At 34.1% G+C, this 17,940-nt stretch overlaps 1 protein-coding gene across 8 annotated transcripts in view; it reads left to right on the top strand.

Annotated features, from left to right (window-relative positions):
* EPB41L5 (erythrocyte membrane protein band 4.1 like 5) overlaps positions 1 to 17,940 on the top strand; it is a 138,449-nt gene that overhangs the window by 96,616 nt on the left and 23,893 nt on the right. For all 8 annotated transcript variants that reach the window (XM_079132182.1, XM_079132177.1, XM_079132179.1 and 5 more), the window contains 4 exons: positions 3,014 to 3,177; positions 6,445 to 6,542; positions 13,265 to 13,393; positions 16,185 to 16,249. In XM_079132182.1, coding sequence (XP_078988308.1) covers positions 3,014 to 3,177; positions 6,445 to 6,542; positions 13,265 to 13,393; positions 16,185 to 16,249 — 456 coding nt within the window. The remainder of the gene's footprint in view (positions 1 to 3,013; positions 3,178 to 6,444; positions 6,543 to 13,264; positions 13,394 to 16,184; positions 16,250 to 17,940) is intronic.

Here is a 17,940-nt window from a genome sequence, read left to right as displayed (position 1 = left end):
TAGATCTTTATTAGCTTTCAGTGTATAAGCCTTGCACATTCTTTATAAAACTTATTCATTTTTGCCTTTTGATTCTACTGTGAATAGATTTGCTATTTTAATTTGAACTTCCAGTTGTTCATTACTAGTATATAAACATACAGTTTATTTTATATATTGATCTTGTGTCTTGTAGCCATGCTGAACTTTCTGAGAATATTTTGTGGATTCTCATTGGATTTTCTACATATAGAATTCTGTTATTTGATTTCCTTTTTAATCTGAATACTTTTGATTTACGTTTTCTCTTTTTCTCCTCCTTTTTTGCACTATTAGAACCTCCAGTACAATGTTGACTTGAAGTGACAAGAGTGAACAGCTTTGTCTTATTTCTCATGAGATAAAGCATTTGTCTTTCATTATTACATGTGATGTTAGATTTTGGTTTATTTGGTTTGTTTGGGGGTAGATGCCCTTATTCAGATCAAGGACATTCCTTTCTATTCTTGGTTTGTTTAATTATTATTATGAATATTGTTGGATTTTTTGTCAAATACTTTTCCCTCATCTACTGAGATGACCATGTGGTTTTGCTCTATTAATATGGTCTATTACTTAATTTTGAGATTTTAAACCAACTTTACTTTCGTAGTATATGTCCCACTTGGTCATGGCGGGTGATCTTTTTTACTTCTTTCTTGATTTCTTGTTATGTCTTTGGTATGGTTCCAGTATTAGGGTAAAAATGGCCTCACAGAATTAATTTGGGAACTGTTGCCCCTTCTGTTTCTGAAATAGTTTGTTGAAGATTGGTACTTTTATATTCTTTTACATATTTAATAGAATTTGCTAGGGAAGTCATTTAGACCTGTAGGAAGATCTTAAATTATTAATTCCTTTACGTTTTTTTGGTCTCTATTCAGATGTGATTGGCTTGTTTGAATAATATCACAGGCTCGCAGAGAAGTGAAATTAGGTTAAGAATTGGGAAGAGTGCAGCTGGCCGAGGTTGGTAGTGGCAGTAGCTGAGTGGGGTGCCTTTCCATTGAGTGTGAGATCTGGTGAGAATAGAAAAACTTGTGGGCTTTTGGGGCCCTGTGAAGCTTAGAGATGTCAAGGCAGCACTTACTAAATGTAATTTTAGGCCTTATACCACAGCAGTCAATCTCCATTCCTCCTTGGGCTCTCCTTCAACTCTTAGCAGTCACAAATCTACTTTCTGTCTATGGATTTGCACATATGGGACATTTCATATGAGTAGAATCATACAGTATGTAGCATTTTTGTGACAGGTTTTTCCTTAGCATCATATTTTCAATGAAAATTTACATCTGCATGTTTTTGTATTGGGTATATACCTACCTAGATTTGCTTTTGATTTTGAAAGCTTTATTTGCTAGGTCTAAAATTTAAATTTTTTTTTTCTTTCAGTTCTTTCAAGATGTTCTTCCACTGCCTCTAGTTTGCATTGTTTCTGATGCAGAGTCTACTTTCATCCTTATTTTTGTTCCTTTAAACATACAACATCTCTGGCTACTTTTAAGGTTTTTTTTTTTTTTTTTTTTAATTCTTTTACTTTTTTGCAGTATTAGGAATTGAACCCAGAGCGCTTTACCAGTGAACTCTGTCCACAGCCCTTTTTAGTGTTGTTTCTAGAGTCTTACTAAGTTGCTAAGACTGACTTCGAATTTGTGCTCCTCCTCCTTCAGCCACCTGAGTAGCTGGGATTACAAGAGTGTATCAGTACACTTGGCCAAGATTTTCTTATTATAAGTTTTAAGCAGTTTTATTATAGTATGCTTGTTTTCTTCATATTTCTGATGTTTGGGGTTTATTGAGATTCTTAAACCAATGGGTTTATAATTCTCATCAAACTGGGAAAAATTCCAGCCACTGTTTGGTACTCTAATTATCCATAGTGCAACTGGCTTGAAATTGTCCCATATTCTGATATTCTTTTAAAACAAACTTTAAACATTATTTTTTCTCCTTATGTTCTGTTTTGGATACTAGCTATTGTTTCTTTAAGTTAAATATTATGTCTTCCATTTGGGGGCTTAATTATTAAAACATATGGAAAACAATTATAACAACTTGATATTCCTCTCTGCTAATTCTTAACATTTGGGTCAGTTTCAATTGATTTTTCAGGTGATGATTTATTCTCTTTCGTATAGGATGTCTTTTTCTGCCTCTGCATTCTTGGTTATCTTTGAGTGGAGGCCTGAAATTGTGCATTTTACTTTATTGGCTGCTGTATTTGTATTCTTCTATATATTCTTGAGCTTTGTTTTGAGATGTGGTTGAGGTACTTGGAAACAGTTTGATCTTTTCAGTTCTCACAATTTGTTAGGTGAGTTTGTTGCAGTGCTTGTCTGGGTTAATTTCTTTCTACTATAGAGAAAGAGTGAGTGCTCTGTGAATTATATTTTCACAGCCCAGTGGAAACGGCACCATGGTGTCGTGTGTGCCAAAGATTCCTTCTAATGCATTGAAGTAATTCCTTTCCAGGCCTTTGGGAGTTTCCTCACACATGCTGAATACTTTGAGGTGGACCCTTTGCGTACCTCTAGGACTGACTCTGTGCTGCCTTCTCCTTTGGCACCCTGTCCTATAACATCTGTCTAACTCGGTCTTCTGGACTCTTTAGTCCCATCTTCTCAACTAAGGACTCTTGGGTGCTCTGCCTTACTTCCCTGTCTCTGCACCATTGCCTGAAACTTTTCTTAAGATTCACCTTACATATCTTCTGAATCTCAGAGTCACTCTCTTTCATTGCCTGATGTTTAGTGTTTTGAGAATAGTTTTTTCCCTCCTCCTCTTGATCTCATTTCCTCCTAAGGGTGGAAGGCTAACCCAGTCCCTTTTACTCCATCTTGCCTGGAAATCTTACCAGAGGGGTCTGAGATATGAATAAAAGCCAGTTTGATAAAATTCTTCAAAGAATCTTTCCTCAAAATTGATTTTTGTCAGTATTTTAAATTCATTTTATTATAAGTTTAATGTCTAAGTAAATTTTATATTGCCTTTACAGCTTGCCTCTCAGTATTGATTTGCTAGATAGCCCAGACTTACTGGAAACAGCCATTGGTGATGTAATTAGGTCATCAGATACCATGGAAACATCCCCAGCACTGGATGACATTAACATAGCCACCAGGCAGACTGGATTAGAGGAACCTGAAGTTGAATGTGGGAGTAAGTAAATATTCTGTAATAGTGACACTTAACTCCTTTGAAAAGAGATATTTAAATCAATTCCTTCAAGAATATTACATGTAATAGTTGAGCTTTTAAATTTAAGTCACAATTTTTACAATTCCTGCCTTTTTTGACTTGAGAGCATTGAAATATTTAAGATAATGTAATTAAGACCATTAAACATATGCATCAGTTGGATCATTAAACATTTGAGTTTTTATTCTTAGTTTTACTTTGTTTCTTGAGTACCAATTAAGTAAAAAAAAAAAAAAAAAAAAAAAAAAATTCCATAAAGATCTTCTAGGGGACAGAATTGAATGAATGTTTGAATATTTCATTAGCTCCTAGAAAGTATTTTTTGTGTGTGTTAATGAGGGTTATTGTTGTCAAATACCATAAAAAGAAATAATACAGAACAAATGCTGCTTTCCTTAAATTTCTCAAAGGTTAAAAGGAGAAAGTAAATTGCTCATTGAAAATGTCTATATATTTGAGAGTTTGGTTTGATAGTGAAGCATAAGATGTTTTTAAACAGAAGTTCCTATTGAATCTCAGTGTAATGCGTGTTCATTTTAAAGCAGCTTGTATTTATGTGGGTCTTGCCAATTTTGATTCTAACATAGGCTAAAATTAGACACCATCTTTCAACAACTCACAGAAAATTGCCAGTGAGTATGCTGTTGTCTCTCAAGACTTTAGGGTAGAGCAATAGCATTTAGCAATTTAGAAATAAAAAGTGTTAGTGGAAAATCATGCAGTGCTTCTGATTAATAGAACATGCTGAAATACTTCTAGTAAGTGGGGTTAAAATGTGTTCTTTTATCTCCTAAGTAACTACTACAAATAAACTGGGTAAACAAATGTCCTGGTACATCATGACGTTTGTTTTTATTGACGTCCACTATGTTTAAAATGTTGTGTTTATCAGTCAGAGGTCAGGGCAACAAGAATTAACTTTGATTTATTATATCGGTAATTTTATAATAAAGTTATTTGATTTTTTTAAGGTAGTGAGATATTGGATTAAGAAAACATCCTTCTATTTATCAAAAAATCTTTTACTGTTTCTCTCTCTTGCTTAGTCCAGTTTGAATAGCCCTATTTTGGAGTCCACCTCTTCTTAGAAGTGCTTGTTCTTTGTTACTGAAAAGCTGTTAGACATACAAATGAAAGCCATCAGGATTTAGACTCAGAAACAGGAGTAGCTCAATGAAAAGTACTTTCAGGGTTAAAAGGTCTCTTTTATAGGGATGGTGATGTTGATTTCATTTATATTCCATTTTAAGTCCATTATATGAATTCAAAACTTTTAATTTCTTCAGTGATGTAATAGAGTAGTATTATCAAACATTTGTTGACTGTATAGTTATTAGCAGATTGTATGGTTAGGACAACGTGACATAATGAACTAGGGATGCCTAGAAAAGAAAAGATTAAATGTGATAATTCTCCAAACATTTTGAATGTCTGGTATAACAGACATTATTTTATGGCACTTTATTGGTGAATCCTAGATGAGCAGTTTGTAATTACAGGGGAGCAAATCCTGCATTAGTATAGGGAATGATTTTTTAAACTGTTTCTGCCACATACTAGTAATAGATACCTAAGAGATGAGGAGTTCCTCATTATAGAAACTATTCAAGTAGAGCTTGAATGCTGTTGAGATATTGGCAGAAGAAATTCTTCCATAGTATAGGAGTTTTATTAATATAACTTAGTTGAGATTTTTAACATTTGCTTAAAGTCAGTGAGAATAATTAGTGTGTTTTACGTTAAAAGTTAAGGCCTCTCAATCTTGGTATCCAGCTTACTCTGTATTTTTATGTAATGTCAAAATCCTGATTTACATAGGTTACTAGTTACAGCTAGTAATTTAACAGAATATGCTAAAGAATTTGTAGTATCAGAATCATGTTAAAATTCAGCATCAGAGAACTTGAATATACAAAACCAGAGATGGGAATTAAGTAAATGGGTAGGGAAGATTTTGAGAAGACCAGTGTTGAATTAGTGACTTTTTTTTTTTTTCCTAGTTGTAGATAGATACAAAACCTTTACTATTTATTTATTTATTTATTTATTCATTTATTTATTTATTTATTTATTTTTATGTGATGCTGAGGATTGAAACCCATGCCTCACATGTGGGAGGAGAGCGCCTAACCACTGAGCTGTGGCACAGTCCTGAATGAGTGACTTTCAACTTTATTTGTACATTAAAATCACTCAGTTTTTAAACTTTCAGTGCTAGAATCTTACTTCCAGAAATTCTGATATAATTATTGTAGGGTGATCCCTGAGAATCGTATTTCTTGAAGGTTCTCCACCAGATTCTGTGCAACCAGCAAGAGAATCCACTGGGTTAATCAATGAGTACTTTTAGAAGATTCCTTGATCCAAGGATATGATTTTATAGTTTTCTTCTCCTTCCTTCTACCTGAGTCCATAGAAGTTGTTAGGCATTTAACAACGTTTGTGTCAAGTGACAAAAAAAATTACCAAAATAATTAATGCAAATTAGTTCCTGCAATATAAAATTATTTTAGTGGTTAAATAGAATTTATTTAAATATGAATTGTGTTTAATGTATTATCTTTCAGTAATTAAAGGACTATATTTGTAATATATTGCAGCTAGGAAGAACATCATGAAGACAAAAGATGCTTGTCCTGCATCACATACACCTACAGCAGTCAAAATTTTTTTTTCTTGTGCTGGGAATTGAACCCAGAACCTTGTAGCTTGCTAGGCAAGTGTTCAACCACTGAGCCAAATCCCCAGTCCTTACTCATACTTGATAGTACCAATGTATATTATATTGAATTAAGAATAAATATGTCCTTTCATCAGTTTGCGCCAGAGAAACTTGGTTTTAGGTAGCACATAGTCAAGACCAGGAATGAGGTTAGACATGTATTTGAGTTGAGATTGAAAGGACCATGTCAAAAGTGTTCTGCCCTTTAAATGTCTTGGCTGGGTAAACCTTTAGCACCCATGCTATTGAGAGTCCATATGCAGTTGCTTTTTAGGAGTGGTATAAACATAGGACAATGTTCTTAGGATTGCAATTTAGGATTAACTCTTAAGGGAGTGTTACCTGTTTATGGAAAAAATATATATTTACTTTGTGTTCATTTGTATTATTACTTTTGAGTGATGGTTATTGGTGTTGAGAAAAAACAAAACTTAAATCTGTATCCTCACACACAGTTCTGACAGCCTGGCAGACTGACAGACTATATTATTTTGCCATTTTTTCAGCATTGAAAGATGCCTCGGAGAAGCTCAAGCAACTTGAGATGGAAAACAGTCCTTTGCTATCTCCTCGATCCAACATTGATGTTAATGTCAATAGCCAGGTATTCAAATCTTCCCTGTGTCTACCTGTTTCATATCTCCAGAGCTCTTAGAAATCTTTTCTTTCAAAAGGAAATACTTTTCTTTTGTTGGAAAATCTGTGCTGAGGTATTATAAGCCTGTTTTCTCATTTAAAAAAGATGGAAGATAGGGGCTGGGGTTGTGGCTCTGTAGTAGAGCACTTGCCTAGCATGTGTGAGGCACTGGGTTCAATTCTCAGCACCACATTAAAAAAAAGTAATAAAGATAACGTGTCCATCTACAACTAAAAAAATTTAAAAAAAAAGATGAAAGATGGATGTTTGAGAGAGAAGGAAGAAAGTTGTATAACAGCATTAAGAATTGTAAGGTCATCTTATGATTTTTCTTTTTCTTTATTTGTACAGGGGATTGAACTTAACTTAGGAGTGCTCTACCATTGACTTACCTCTTCATCTCTAGAACGCTTTAGTTTTTTAAGTTGCCACGACTAGCCTTGAACTTTCAGTCCTTCTGCCTCAACCTTCCAGGTTGGCATGTGCCACCATTCCTGGCTCATGATTGTTTTTTAAATTCATAAAGCATTGTTGCTGTTAAGCCTTTAATTTTGATTCAGCCCACCTAGTTGAAGTACTTGCTAAAAGCCATTTGAAATTATAGAACGTTTTTAAAAAAATTTTTAGTTGTAGATACACACAATAATTTTGTTTATTTAGTTTTTTTATGTGGTGCTGGGGATCGAACCCAGTGCTTCATGTGTGCTAGGCAACGCTGTGCCACTGAGCCACAATCCTAACCCTGAAGGATTTGTTTTAAAGACAGATGCTCTATCGTGTAAACAAGGAAGAAAATAGAATTTCAGATGCTTGAATGAGATAGAAATTTTATAATTTCTATAAAATAAAGTGATTGAGATAGAAATTTTATAATTAAATCATTTCAGCTACCACATGTCCCTCTGAAATAGAATAACAAATTTTAATCCATTCTATTTTTAGACAACCAATAACAAGGTCAAGATGACTTCTCTTTGTTTTAAAGAGGAAAGGGGAATAACTATTTGTAGTGTAGTGTTTTGTAGTGTCCCGTCAGCCTTGGATAACTACCTAAAATTTCTTCAGAGACTAGTAGAGTAGAAAGTAACTTTCTTCTTTCTTGCATTATCTTTATTATAACTGTCCTTCTGGATACAAGTCTTTTAAAAAAATTATTTATTTATTTATTTATTTATTTATTTTAGAAATATACTTTAGAAACTAATTAAATCTCAAAAAGACTTTCCATTTTCTTGATCCTTCAGTATTTTTCTGTTATATTTGTCTGTTTTCACAGTGTCAGTTTGCTTACTGTCTTTGTAAAGTAGATAATTCAGGGTCAGAAACAGAAGGGTAGATTGAAAACTTTAGGTGATTAATCATTAATTTGACAAAAATTTAGTGGAGTACTGGAGTAAACCTAAAGAAGAATAAAACCTGTGAACATTGCTGGAAGGGGAAAAGAGAAACTTGAGCTAGAAGGGAATTTAACTTTAGAAGGAATTTTATGGAAATTGGCTGAATAGTTACTTGTTTCTTTTACAAAATTCCCTGTATATCTTATTGAAATGTACCTGAATCTCTGAGGCAGAGAATCTATTAAATTAATCTTGAAGCCTTGAAAAAATGAGGGAAGAGTGTGGGTTTTTAGGATAGGCAGGGAGGGATAAAAGAGTGGGCTGAGTGAAGGACATTGTGCCATCTAGGAACATTTTGGGGGATCACACAGCCAAGAAAAATAACAGCTACTATTTAGTGAGGACTTAATTCCATGCCAGGTAAGACTGGAAGGAAGAATTAAGTATGTGTTAATAAAGGACATCTGATTACCTTACCTTAACTCTAGTCAATCAGAGCAGTGTGAAAAAGTTGATTTATTTTTTTTTAACATGACACATTTTTAATTCAGGCTCATTTCCCTACCTCTACCAATAACCATTGATATTTGCCTAAGGAATACAAATTTTTATTATCAGTCTTAGTAATTTCAAAAGAAAATCTACTCTAAATAAAATGTAATTCTGAAGCAAAATATTAGTTATTGAATGACCAGCTGCAAGAACAACAGTGCATCTGCAGAGGTCTTACCAAGCCACACAATCTTGTCAACTAACAGTTGACCATGTTATGAGAACCCATTGTAGAAAGATCTCATGCCACGTGACAATTGCATTACACAGAATTGATAGAGGCACCTGAGGGGCTTTTTTTGTTTGTTTTAAACATACTGTCAATTCAATTCTACAAATGTGTTTATTGTTTACTTTCTGTATGATAGAAAAAGTGTTGTGTGGAGTTCACAGAGGGAAAACAAGTTCCTGGCCCTCAGGCCTGTGCCATCAGATGGCCCAGTAGAAGTTTGTATCGCAAATGGCCATCTCCATTGACCACTTCCTATCCCACATCCCTTAAGCTAATGAAGTTTTCAAATGGTAACAGCAGGGAAGTACAGTTTCTGCAAAGCAAAATCAGGATTCATGAATACTTTGATAGGCTGGAATGTTGGGCTGGATTTAAGAAAATATGTCAAGTCCTCACAAGTACAGAGTTAGAGGGCTAAAATATAATAGTAGCATGTGTAAAAAAAATTTTTTTAAGAATATATAACTGCAGTATGAATCAACTGTAAAACAGTTGTGTTGTATTAATTGAGAGCGTTTTAAAAAGGGGGTCCAACCATAATTTATTCATTTACAAATACCATTCTTTAAAATGATATGGGAAAACTAAAACAGTTTGAGAAGAGGGTCTATATGGTGAAAGATCTTGAAACTTAATTACAGCTGGACATTGTAAACTTGAGGATCACTATGTAATCTTGAAAAAGAGCGCTTTAACTGTCTTTAGATACCTAAAGAACTGTTACGTGAAAGTGGAATTAATGTGTCCTGTTTTTTTATAGCCTCAGTGAAAAGTTGCATATATTAGAAGTATGTTGTTCTCACCTTAATGTAAGGAAATGTTTCCTGCTGGTCAGGATTTTGGTAGCATATTGAATGTGCTACTCAGGAAGTAGCAAGTTTTTTAACATGGGAGATTCCTTATGGTAGGATGAAAAATTAACCAATTTGAGTATTTTGGTGACTGAATGGATTGATGGATTGTTCCTTCCAACTTTGAGATGCTTGGTGCCTTCTCTCTGTATTTATTCAGTCTTTGTGCTTTTTCTTGCTCTGTATCTTCATAATCTACTTATGCTATGCCAAGATCTATAGACTTTTTCAGTTACTTCTTTCTTACTTACCTGAGGTGATCGAGAATTTTCCTTATCACCAAACTTTATTTTAGGAATCATTTTTTCCTTGTTCTTTGATGAGGAGTAATCAAATATAAGAATGCTTAAAGTAACAAAATCTACACTGCATTTATTAGCAAGGACAGTGGCCATAATTAAAATATATGTGACCTTTAACACATAGCCTTTTTTAGGCTAAAAGATTAAAAATAGGCATAAAGACTGTATTCTGGCAACCAGAGATTGCCAGGCTCTTTCCAGGAAGGGCCAGATAGTAAATGTTTCAGTCTTTGACAACCGCGTAGTCTTCGTCACAGCTCCCCATCTTTACCTTTATAACAGGAAAGCAGCATCGAGGAATGAGCATTGCTGTGTTCCAGTAATCTTTATTTACAGTGACAGGTGATGGCCCAGATTTGCCCTGTGGGTTGTACTTTAATGATCCTTTTTCTTAGTTGTTAGAAATTTAACCTAGCAGCAGTTTGCCACGTTACACTGATTTGGGATGAACTTTGTTGTTTTTACTATTTTGATTTACTTTCTCTTCAGATCTTGAAAGCATATAAGCATAAAGTAGCTACTTTCTTTCTCTCCACTCCAGTTTGTATGCAGAGGTATGATAGGTCTGATTCCCCTTTGGGGAATAGAAGCAATCTTCAGGCATTACCCACACAAAGGAAGGCCACACTTCTCCAGGGATCAGTGGGCTTGTGCACATCACTTAACTGGTAAAATGAGATGATACTTTTTTTAAATTTTGTTTGTTTTATAATTTTTATTGTTTGGTACTGGAATTGAACCCAGGGATATCCATAATATTTTTTATTTTGAGATAGTGTCTCACTAAGCTGCTGAGGCTGGCCTTGAACTTGAAATCATTCTTTCTCAGCCTCCCAAGTAGCAGAGGTTATAGACATGTACTGTAGTGCCTAACCATGTAATAATTTAAAACAGTTGTTCTTTGTTTCTGACCAGGCTGTTATGCTGTTGGTTAAGTTCACATCCAGTTTGTTTTATGCTAGGTACTCTTCTGGTTTCATTTGTATTAAATAGCTTAATGAAAAGAAGCAGATAATAAAATGTGGTTAAAACCTCTGTGTATATTTAGAAAAGTGTAAGGTAAATTGTATCTAATCTTCTCAAGCAGCATTCTTAATCTGCAGTCTATGGGCTTACCCCTGACTGTGAGTAGGGACCTTAAGCCCCATGAAATTCAGGTTCCCTGGCTTGATTGAATTCATTTGTGCATTTTTCTGAAAAGTGGAACCAATTTTTTTTTCCCCAAACTCTCTAAAGGGGTCCATAATTAAAAAAAAAAAAAAAATTAGCCATACCAGTCTTAAAATAACTTCTTATATCTCTCCAAGGTTGAAGAGCTTTACATGGTTAAGAAGTACGTGTGGATTAATTTCTTTAGTTTAGTCATTTCAGTGTTTATGAGACATTTAAATGAGGAACTCTCAGAATTAAGACCTCTCTGTTAAAAAGCATTTTTCTTTTGTTTTACTGTTTACACTAATTGTTTCCCAAGGGCAGTTGGACCTTTCAGGAATGGTGGGTGTCATTCTGATTTGGACTTGAGCAGACTTTGAATCAACTTTAACCCCTGACATAAGCACCTAACAAAGCAGACTTTTACAGCCAAGGCTACTCTGCAGTGGAGTTTCAATTCCATAGTCATTTCAAATCAGGTCTAATTTGGGATGTTTAGGAATCAGGTTATCCTTTTGGTTTTCTTGTCACCACATTTTGGCTATCCAAGGCAGATAAGTTAGCAGCATAGTAAATGGGTACCAGTGGAGTTATAGATTATAATCAATTAAACTGAAAATATTTTAAAGCTCTTACACTCAGTTTATATTTAGTAACTTTTTCTCTTGGACATATACATGATAACTGTAGAAAATATAGATTTAAAAGAGCAGAAAATAAAAAGTAGTCCATTATGTCATTAGTAGGTAGCAATATTTTTAAAGACATATACTTCCAAACATTTAAATGATGTGTGCATTTCAAAAATAAAAATGCAGTGACACAACTTTTTAAAACTAAAAAAACTGTCAATATTTTGGCAACACATTACGTGTAATAATTAAATCACATGACTATGTCATTGATGTGTTTACTTGATCCCCTGTTCCATATCTAATTTTTACTGTCTTGATAGTACTGTGATAGCCTTATAAATAAGTATTTACAGTCATCTTTGATTATGTCTTTGGAATAATACCCAGAAATTGAAAGTGCCAGACAAAGAATATGCATAATTTTGAAGCCTTTGTTGTTTTGGCAAAATTGACTTTCAGAAAGACAGTAACAATTTATACACTTAGGAATTTGGTTATGTATGTTGAATTCTTGTTTTATTTTTAACATAGGCATAAAAAGAAATACCTGCATATGTCAGAGGCAGATTGCTCTGAGAATATTATAATGTGCAGATAAAAATGATTAACAAGCAACCTCAAGTTTACAACACTATTTTCTTCAGGAAAAGAAGAAGCCTATCAGAACATTTGAATGAGCCATGATTGAAAAACTATAATAGTTTCAACTAATAGGAACCATTCTGAAGACTAGGAGACCATAATCTAGCCTAAGGAAATGATTTTTAGACTTTTATATGTATCAGAATCACATGGGGAAGCTTGTTAAATTTTTAGATTTTGGGTTACTACCCAGAGGCAGAAGTGGGAGACTACATTGAGGAACACCAAATTAGAATTAGTACATTAATGGAACCTTTTCAAACTTTGAAAGCATGATACAGTATATGTTCTGTACCTGGCAACTAGTCTTGTATTAATGGTTGCTTTTTATTTAAAGTTAGGCAAAATATCAGTTGTAGTGTGGGTAATTTTTCTTTTAAACTTATTAGTCTGCTGGGGATCGAACCCAGGGCCCTGTGCTTGTAAGGCAAGCACTTTACCAACTGAGCTATCTCCCCAGCCCTCATTTATTTCTTAATAGCTCATTTTATTGTTTGAATTATGGTATTCATTGACTAGATTTGTGTTTTCTACATTTTTCATAAGTCTGTATCTGAGAGTGACTTTTTCCTGGCTCTGTTACATATAATCCCAGACATGGCCATTTCCCTGGTGACAGCTCTTGAGTTACAAACATGAAATATGAATAGGTAGGAACCTCAAGAAATTATTGGGCCCAATTCCCTGCCTTCAAGCAACTGAGTAACTATATCATGTGGCACAAATGCCTGAATTAAACCACACATGGAGAATATGTGACATTTGCTTTCAGCTGTATTTTAGGATAGATTCTACAGAGGCTAATCCCTGAATTTCTGGAGTTGTCTGAAGGTAGATGATTGCAGGAGTTGACTATACCTGGAATTGGAGATAGCTTCCAAAACATGTTTTCTTGATTGTCTGAATATGAACTTTCATCATTCGTTTCCTATTTCCATATAATTATGACCTGTTGAGGTTGATTACAGTTTATTTTTAATATTTAGGAGGAAGTGGTGAAGTTGACTGAAAAATGCCTTAATAATGCTATTGAGAGCCCTGGATTGAATGCTATGAGAGTTCCTCCTGACTTCAAGAGTAACATTTTGAAGGCTCAGGTAGAAGCAGTGCATAAGGTAAGCTGTATTTAATAGACATACCTGGTAAAATGAACAGAGTATAGAATTTAGCAAGAGACTAGAGGTAGAGTACAATACTAAGAAGCACATTCATGATGCTTCCCTCAGGTCTAAGAGCAAATTAGGTTCAATTATACATAGAGTAAAATGTCAGAATAAAGGTATTCTGGCATGTAAGTATTTAAAAAATAAAAAACCAAATTCTTTTTAAAGCAAGTCTTTAATTTTTTCCATTTTTATAACCAGAAAACCCAGTGTTTTTTTTTTTTAGTTCTTTAACCATTAAGTCTATGATTCTGTGTCCTTCCATATTTCCCACCACCTATCTCCCCTCAATTGAACAAAATTTTGATGTTATTAGCAACAACAGTGAGGTATAAGGTTGAATTGCATGGTTTATAGGGTCAGCCCCCCAGAGAAGGATGTGGCAGTCATGTTTTCCAAATTAACTCTTCCTTGGCTTTCTTCAACTGTCAAACTTTTTCTCTATGCTGAAACCAGGATAGAGGCCTTCACCAAGTCAGGCTTACCTGGTTGTCAATGAGAATTTCAAAGTCTCCTTTTGTTGAGAAGATATGCTTTAACCCATCCTATCCCCATGTATAACCCTTTACTAGAACTGAGATGAAAGGGAATACTGTTACATATAGCATGATATTCATATGTAAAAAAAAAAAAAAAATAGAAAATACAGTGGTAAAGCTCTATCTAGAACCGCATTTCTGTCCTATAACCAACCAACTCTCTGACTTGGGTTGAATCAGTTCATTTCTCTGAGCATTATTTAAAGTATGTTTAAAATAAGATAATGGTAAAACCTGTATTTGGTGTGTTATAAGGATAAAGCAACATAATAAATGTAAAGGACATGGAACCATGCCTGATATACAATAAGCATTTAAAAAGGGTTCACACCCAATATTGGAAATAGCTGTAACTTTAATAGCTATTATTATTCACTATGATCTGATTGGGGTTTTTTTGCCCTCAAAATTTCTATGTTGAAATGAATCCACAAAGCATTGCTGTTAATGGGTGGGACTTTGGGGCACTTGATCCCTCATGAATGGGATTAATGCTCTTGTTAAAAAGTTTGGGGGGAGTTTGTCCCTTCTATCATTTATGAGGAGTGAACCATCTGCCAGTGTCTTAATCTTGTACTTCCTAGTCTCCAGAACTGTGTGAAATAAATGTTATTTGTAGGCCACCAGTTTATGGCATTTTGTTATAGCAGCCTGAATAGACAAGATATCATTACCTTATATTTTGGTTTCATCTTTCTTTGTGTAAAGAAGGAAGAAGTAATTTCAGTAGCTCCAAATTATAAGGATTGTATTTTATAGTTAAAAGCCTCATGAAGGAAAATCCAGGATACATGCTTTAATGGTAGAAATCTACTAAATATTTTAAGAAGAAGTAATAACAGTTTTATACAAACTTTCAGAAAATAGAAGAGTAAGGTAAACTTCTCAATTCATCTTATGAAACTATTGGTATTTCAGTACCAAAACCAGAAAAATATTTTAGAAGAAAATAAACTCCAAACCAGTAATTCTCTTGAACAGACATGGAAGTTTTTAAAATATAATCAGTTCATACTTAGCAGTTCATAAATAGGATCATATATCATGATCACAGTTTCTCTTAGAAAAGAAGTTGGTTTATCATTCAAACTCCAGTGTAGTTCATTTATTAAAAAAATATATAAAATTGTCTCATACAGAAAAGGTATTTCACAAAATACGGCACTTATTCATGAGAAAAACTTTAAATACAGTAGGCATAGCAGCATGGAACTACTTTAGCCTGATAAATCTATGGAAAAATTTTGTAGTGAATATTCCGTTCCGTGATGAGAGACATGTCCACTGAAACAGCTCAAATTAAAGACTGACCACCACTGTGTTGATGATGATAGAGCTTATGCAGTGCATGTACATTGCTGGTAAGAATACAAAACAGCATAAATATTTTAGAAAAGAGTTTAGCAGTGTATAAAGCATACATGAACTACTGGATCCAACCATTACACTCTTAGATATTTACCTAAGAGAAATTAAAGCTTGGGTTCACATTAGTACATTATAATGTTCTCAACAACTTCATTTGTAAAAATTGGAAACAACTCAAATGAACAGATATTGTGGCATGTTCATATAGTTGAAATGCTGCTACCTCCCTGAGCCTACATTTAAAGTGGGTAAAGAACACCTCAATAAAGTTTGGAGAAAACTGAGTTTTTTTTTTTTTTTTTTTCCATTTCCCTTGTAAAATATCTCTTGCATTTAGGAAAAAATAAAAGCCAAATATATGGCTTAACATGTTTCTATTTCTTAGCATAAATTTAAAAAATTCTGGCACTGAATCTTTGTGAACATACTGTGATGTCTTTTTTTTTTTTTTTTTTTTTTGGTACTGGAGATTGAACCCAGGGACACTTGACCATTGAGCCACATCCCCAGCCCTTTTTATATTTTATTTAGAGATAGTGTCTTGCTAAATTGCTGAGGCTGGCTTTGATCTCATCATGTCCTCCTGCCTCAGCCTCCTGAGCCACTGGGATTACAGGCCTGTGCCACCTCACCTGGCCCATGTGATGTCTTAAACAATTGACAGCAGTATATAGTAAGTGCATGGGAATTTGTATACCAAACATATTGAAATTGAGTCTTTGATGATTAATTTGGCTATAGGATAGGATCACGTTAGGTATAGTATTGATAAGTCATGATACTTCTTATTTGAACTGAAGCAAATTGATAATTTTTTTATGATTTTATTTTCTTAGGTCACAAGAGGAAACAGCTTATTAAGTCATAAAAATGCCAGTGTTCAGGATGCTACCATAGACAGGTACGATTCTTGGTAGACAGAATTAAATTGATTTTCTCATCCTCTCCTGCTCTGTACGTGTGTGTGTGTGTGTGTGTGTGTGTGCATATGTTTACTCAATCTATCATCACATGGTTAAATGATAGTTAATTGAAAAAGAACTTGAGTTCAGTCTTTTCTATCACTTAGTACCTAGTTTTAGATTATTTGAAGAACCTCCTGGTCTCTCTACATTCTCATTTGTCTTGAACTAATTTAAAAAATAGAATAAAAAACATCTTGAGCGAGGCACAGCAGTGTACGACTGCAATCTTGGCAGCTTGAGAGACTGAGGCATCCGGATTAGAAGTGCAAAAGCCAACCTTAGAAACTTAGTGAGGCCCTAAGCAACTTTGGGAGACCCAGTCTCACAATAAAACATAAAAAGGGCTGGGGATGTAGCTCAGTGGTTAAGTGTCCCTGGTTCAATCCCTGGTACAAAAAAAAAAAAACCCAAAACCCCAAAAAACAACAAAAAAGCTATCTTTCAAGATATTTTTGAATTTCATAAGATAGCTGGTGAGAAATGTTTATCATTTCACTCGGGTGTCATAGTTATCTTCGTGTTGTCACAGTGGCCTTGTTTTTTTACCTACCATTTACTCTAACATTAACTAAGCAGATTTTCTTTTACTTCTCCAACACTCATCTGCTTCTTGTCAGTGAGTATTATGCCATTTATTTGTCAGACTTTTATTCCTTGTTTTATGCCAGTTTCGTCATCACTGTATATCCAATGATCTGTTCTTATTTGGTGCTGAAATGTGTTGGGTAAATTAATGTTCTTTTCCCATTTTCAAAAATTATTCAGTGGAGATTTTCTGGATACTCATTCTGTTCCACATACTGTAATAAACATAGCATATAAGCATATAGTATGCTTTACACTTAAGACTTCACAGTTGATTCTCAACACTCATACTAATTGGTGATCAGGGAAAAACTGATATACCACTTATCCCTTTAATGTATTCTAATGTTGAAATGTTGGTGCTAGCATTTTTAATACTTTTTTTTTTTTTTTTTTTTGGTGTGGTGTACTGGAGATTGAACTCAGAGGCGCTCAGTCAGAGTTGCTTAGTGTCTCACTTTTGCTAAGGCTGTCTTTGAACTCGGTGATCTTCCTGCCTCAGCCGCCCTAGCTGCTGGGATTACAGGCATGTGCCACAGTGCCTGGCTAGTACTGTTATTACTAAAGTTTTATGTAGAATAATCTCTCCAAAATTTTTTGTTTCCCAAGAGAAGGAAAAAGGGGACAGGACTGCCTTGTGTTCATCAGAAGTTTTATTAAACTCTTAAAGCTGTAAAGGGCTTAGAATATGCTCCAACTTCCAAATTTACTTTTCTAAGTGGGTATTCATATTTTGAATAATCTATTTTCCCCTCACAGTTTAAAATATGCCGTATTGTCTTTTAAACTTAACATGTTTCTGAACCTTTTCCTTTTCTGCTAATGCCTTTTTCCTTATGGCATAATATCCTGTTTTTATTACTGTACCTCCTTTTGAAAAATGAAATATTGTAGGCAAAGAGAAAATCATGGAGAATTATGTGATATTTATCTATGTACCATTTATCAAACTTTGTCATAAGATTTTGTTATAGTAGATGTAGATCATTTTTCTTTTACTTTTAAAAATTTTGATGTATTTCATATATCACAAAATTTCCCC

This window comes from Sciurus vulgaris (assembly GCF_902686455.1).
Source record: "Sciurus vulgaris genome assembly, chromosome: 3".
NCBI classification, from domain to species: Eukaryota; Metazoa; Chordata; class Mammalia; order Rodentia; family Sciuridae; genus Sciurus; species Sciurus vulgaris.
The sequence above is the reverse complement of the archived record's forward strand: the minus strand, read 5'-3'. Positions and strand labels throughout refer to the sequence as shown.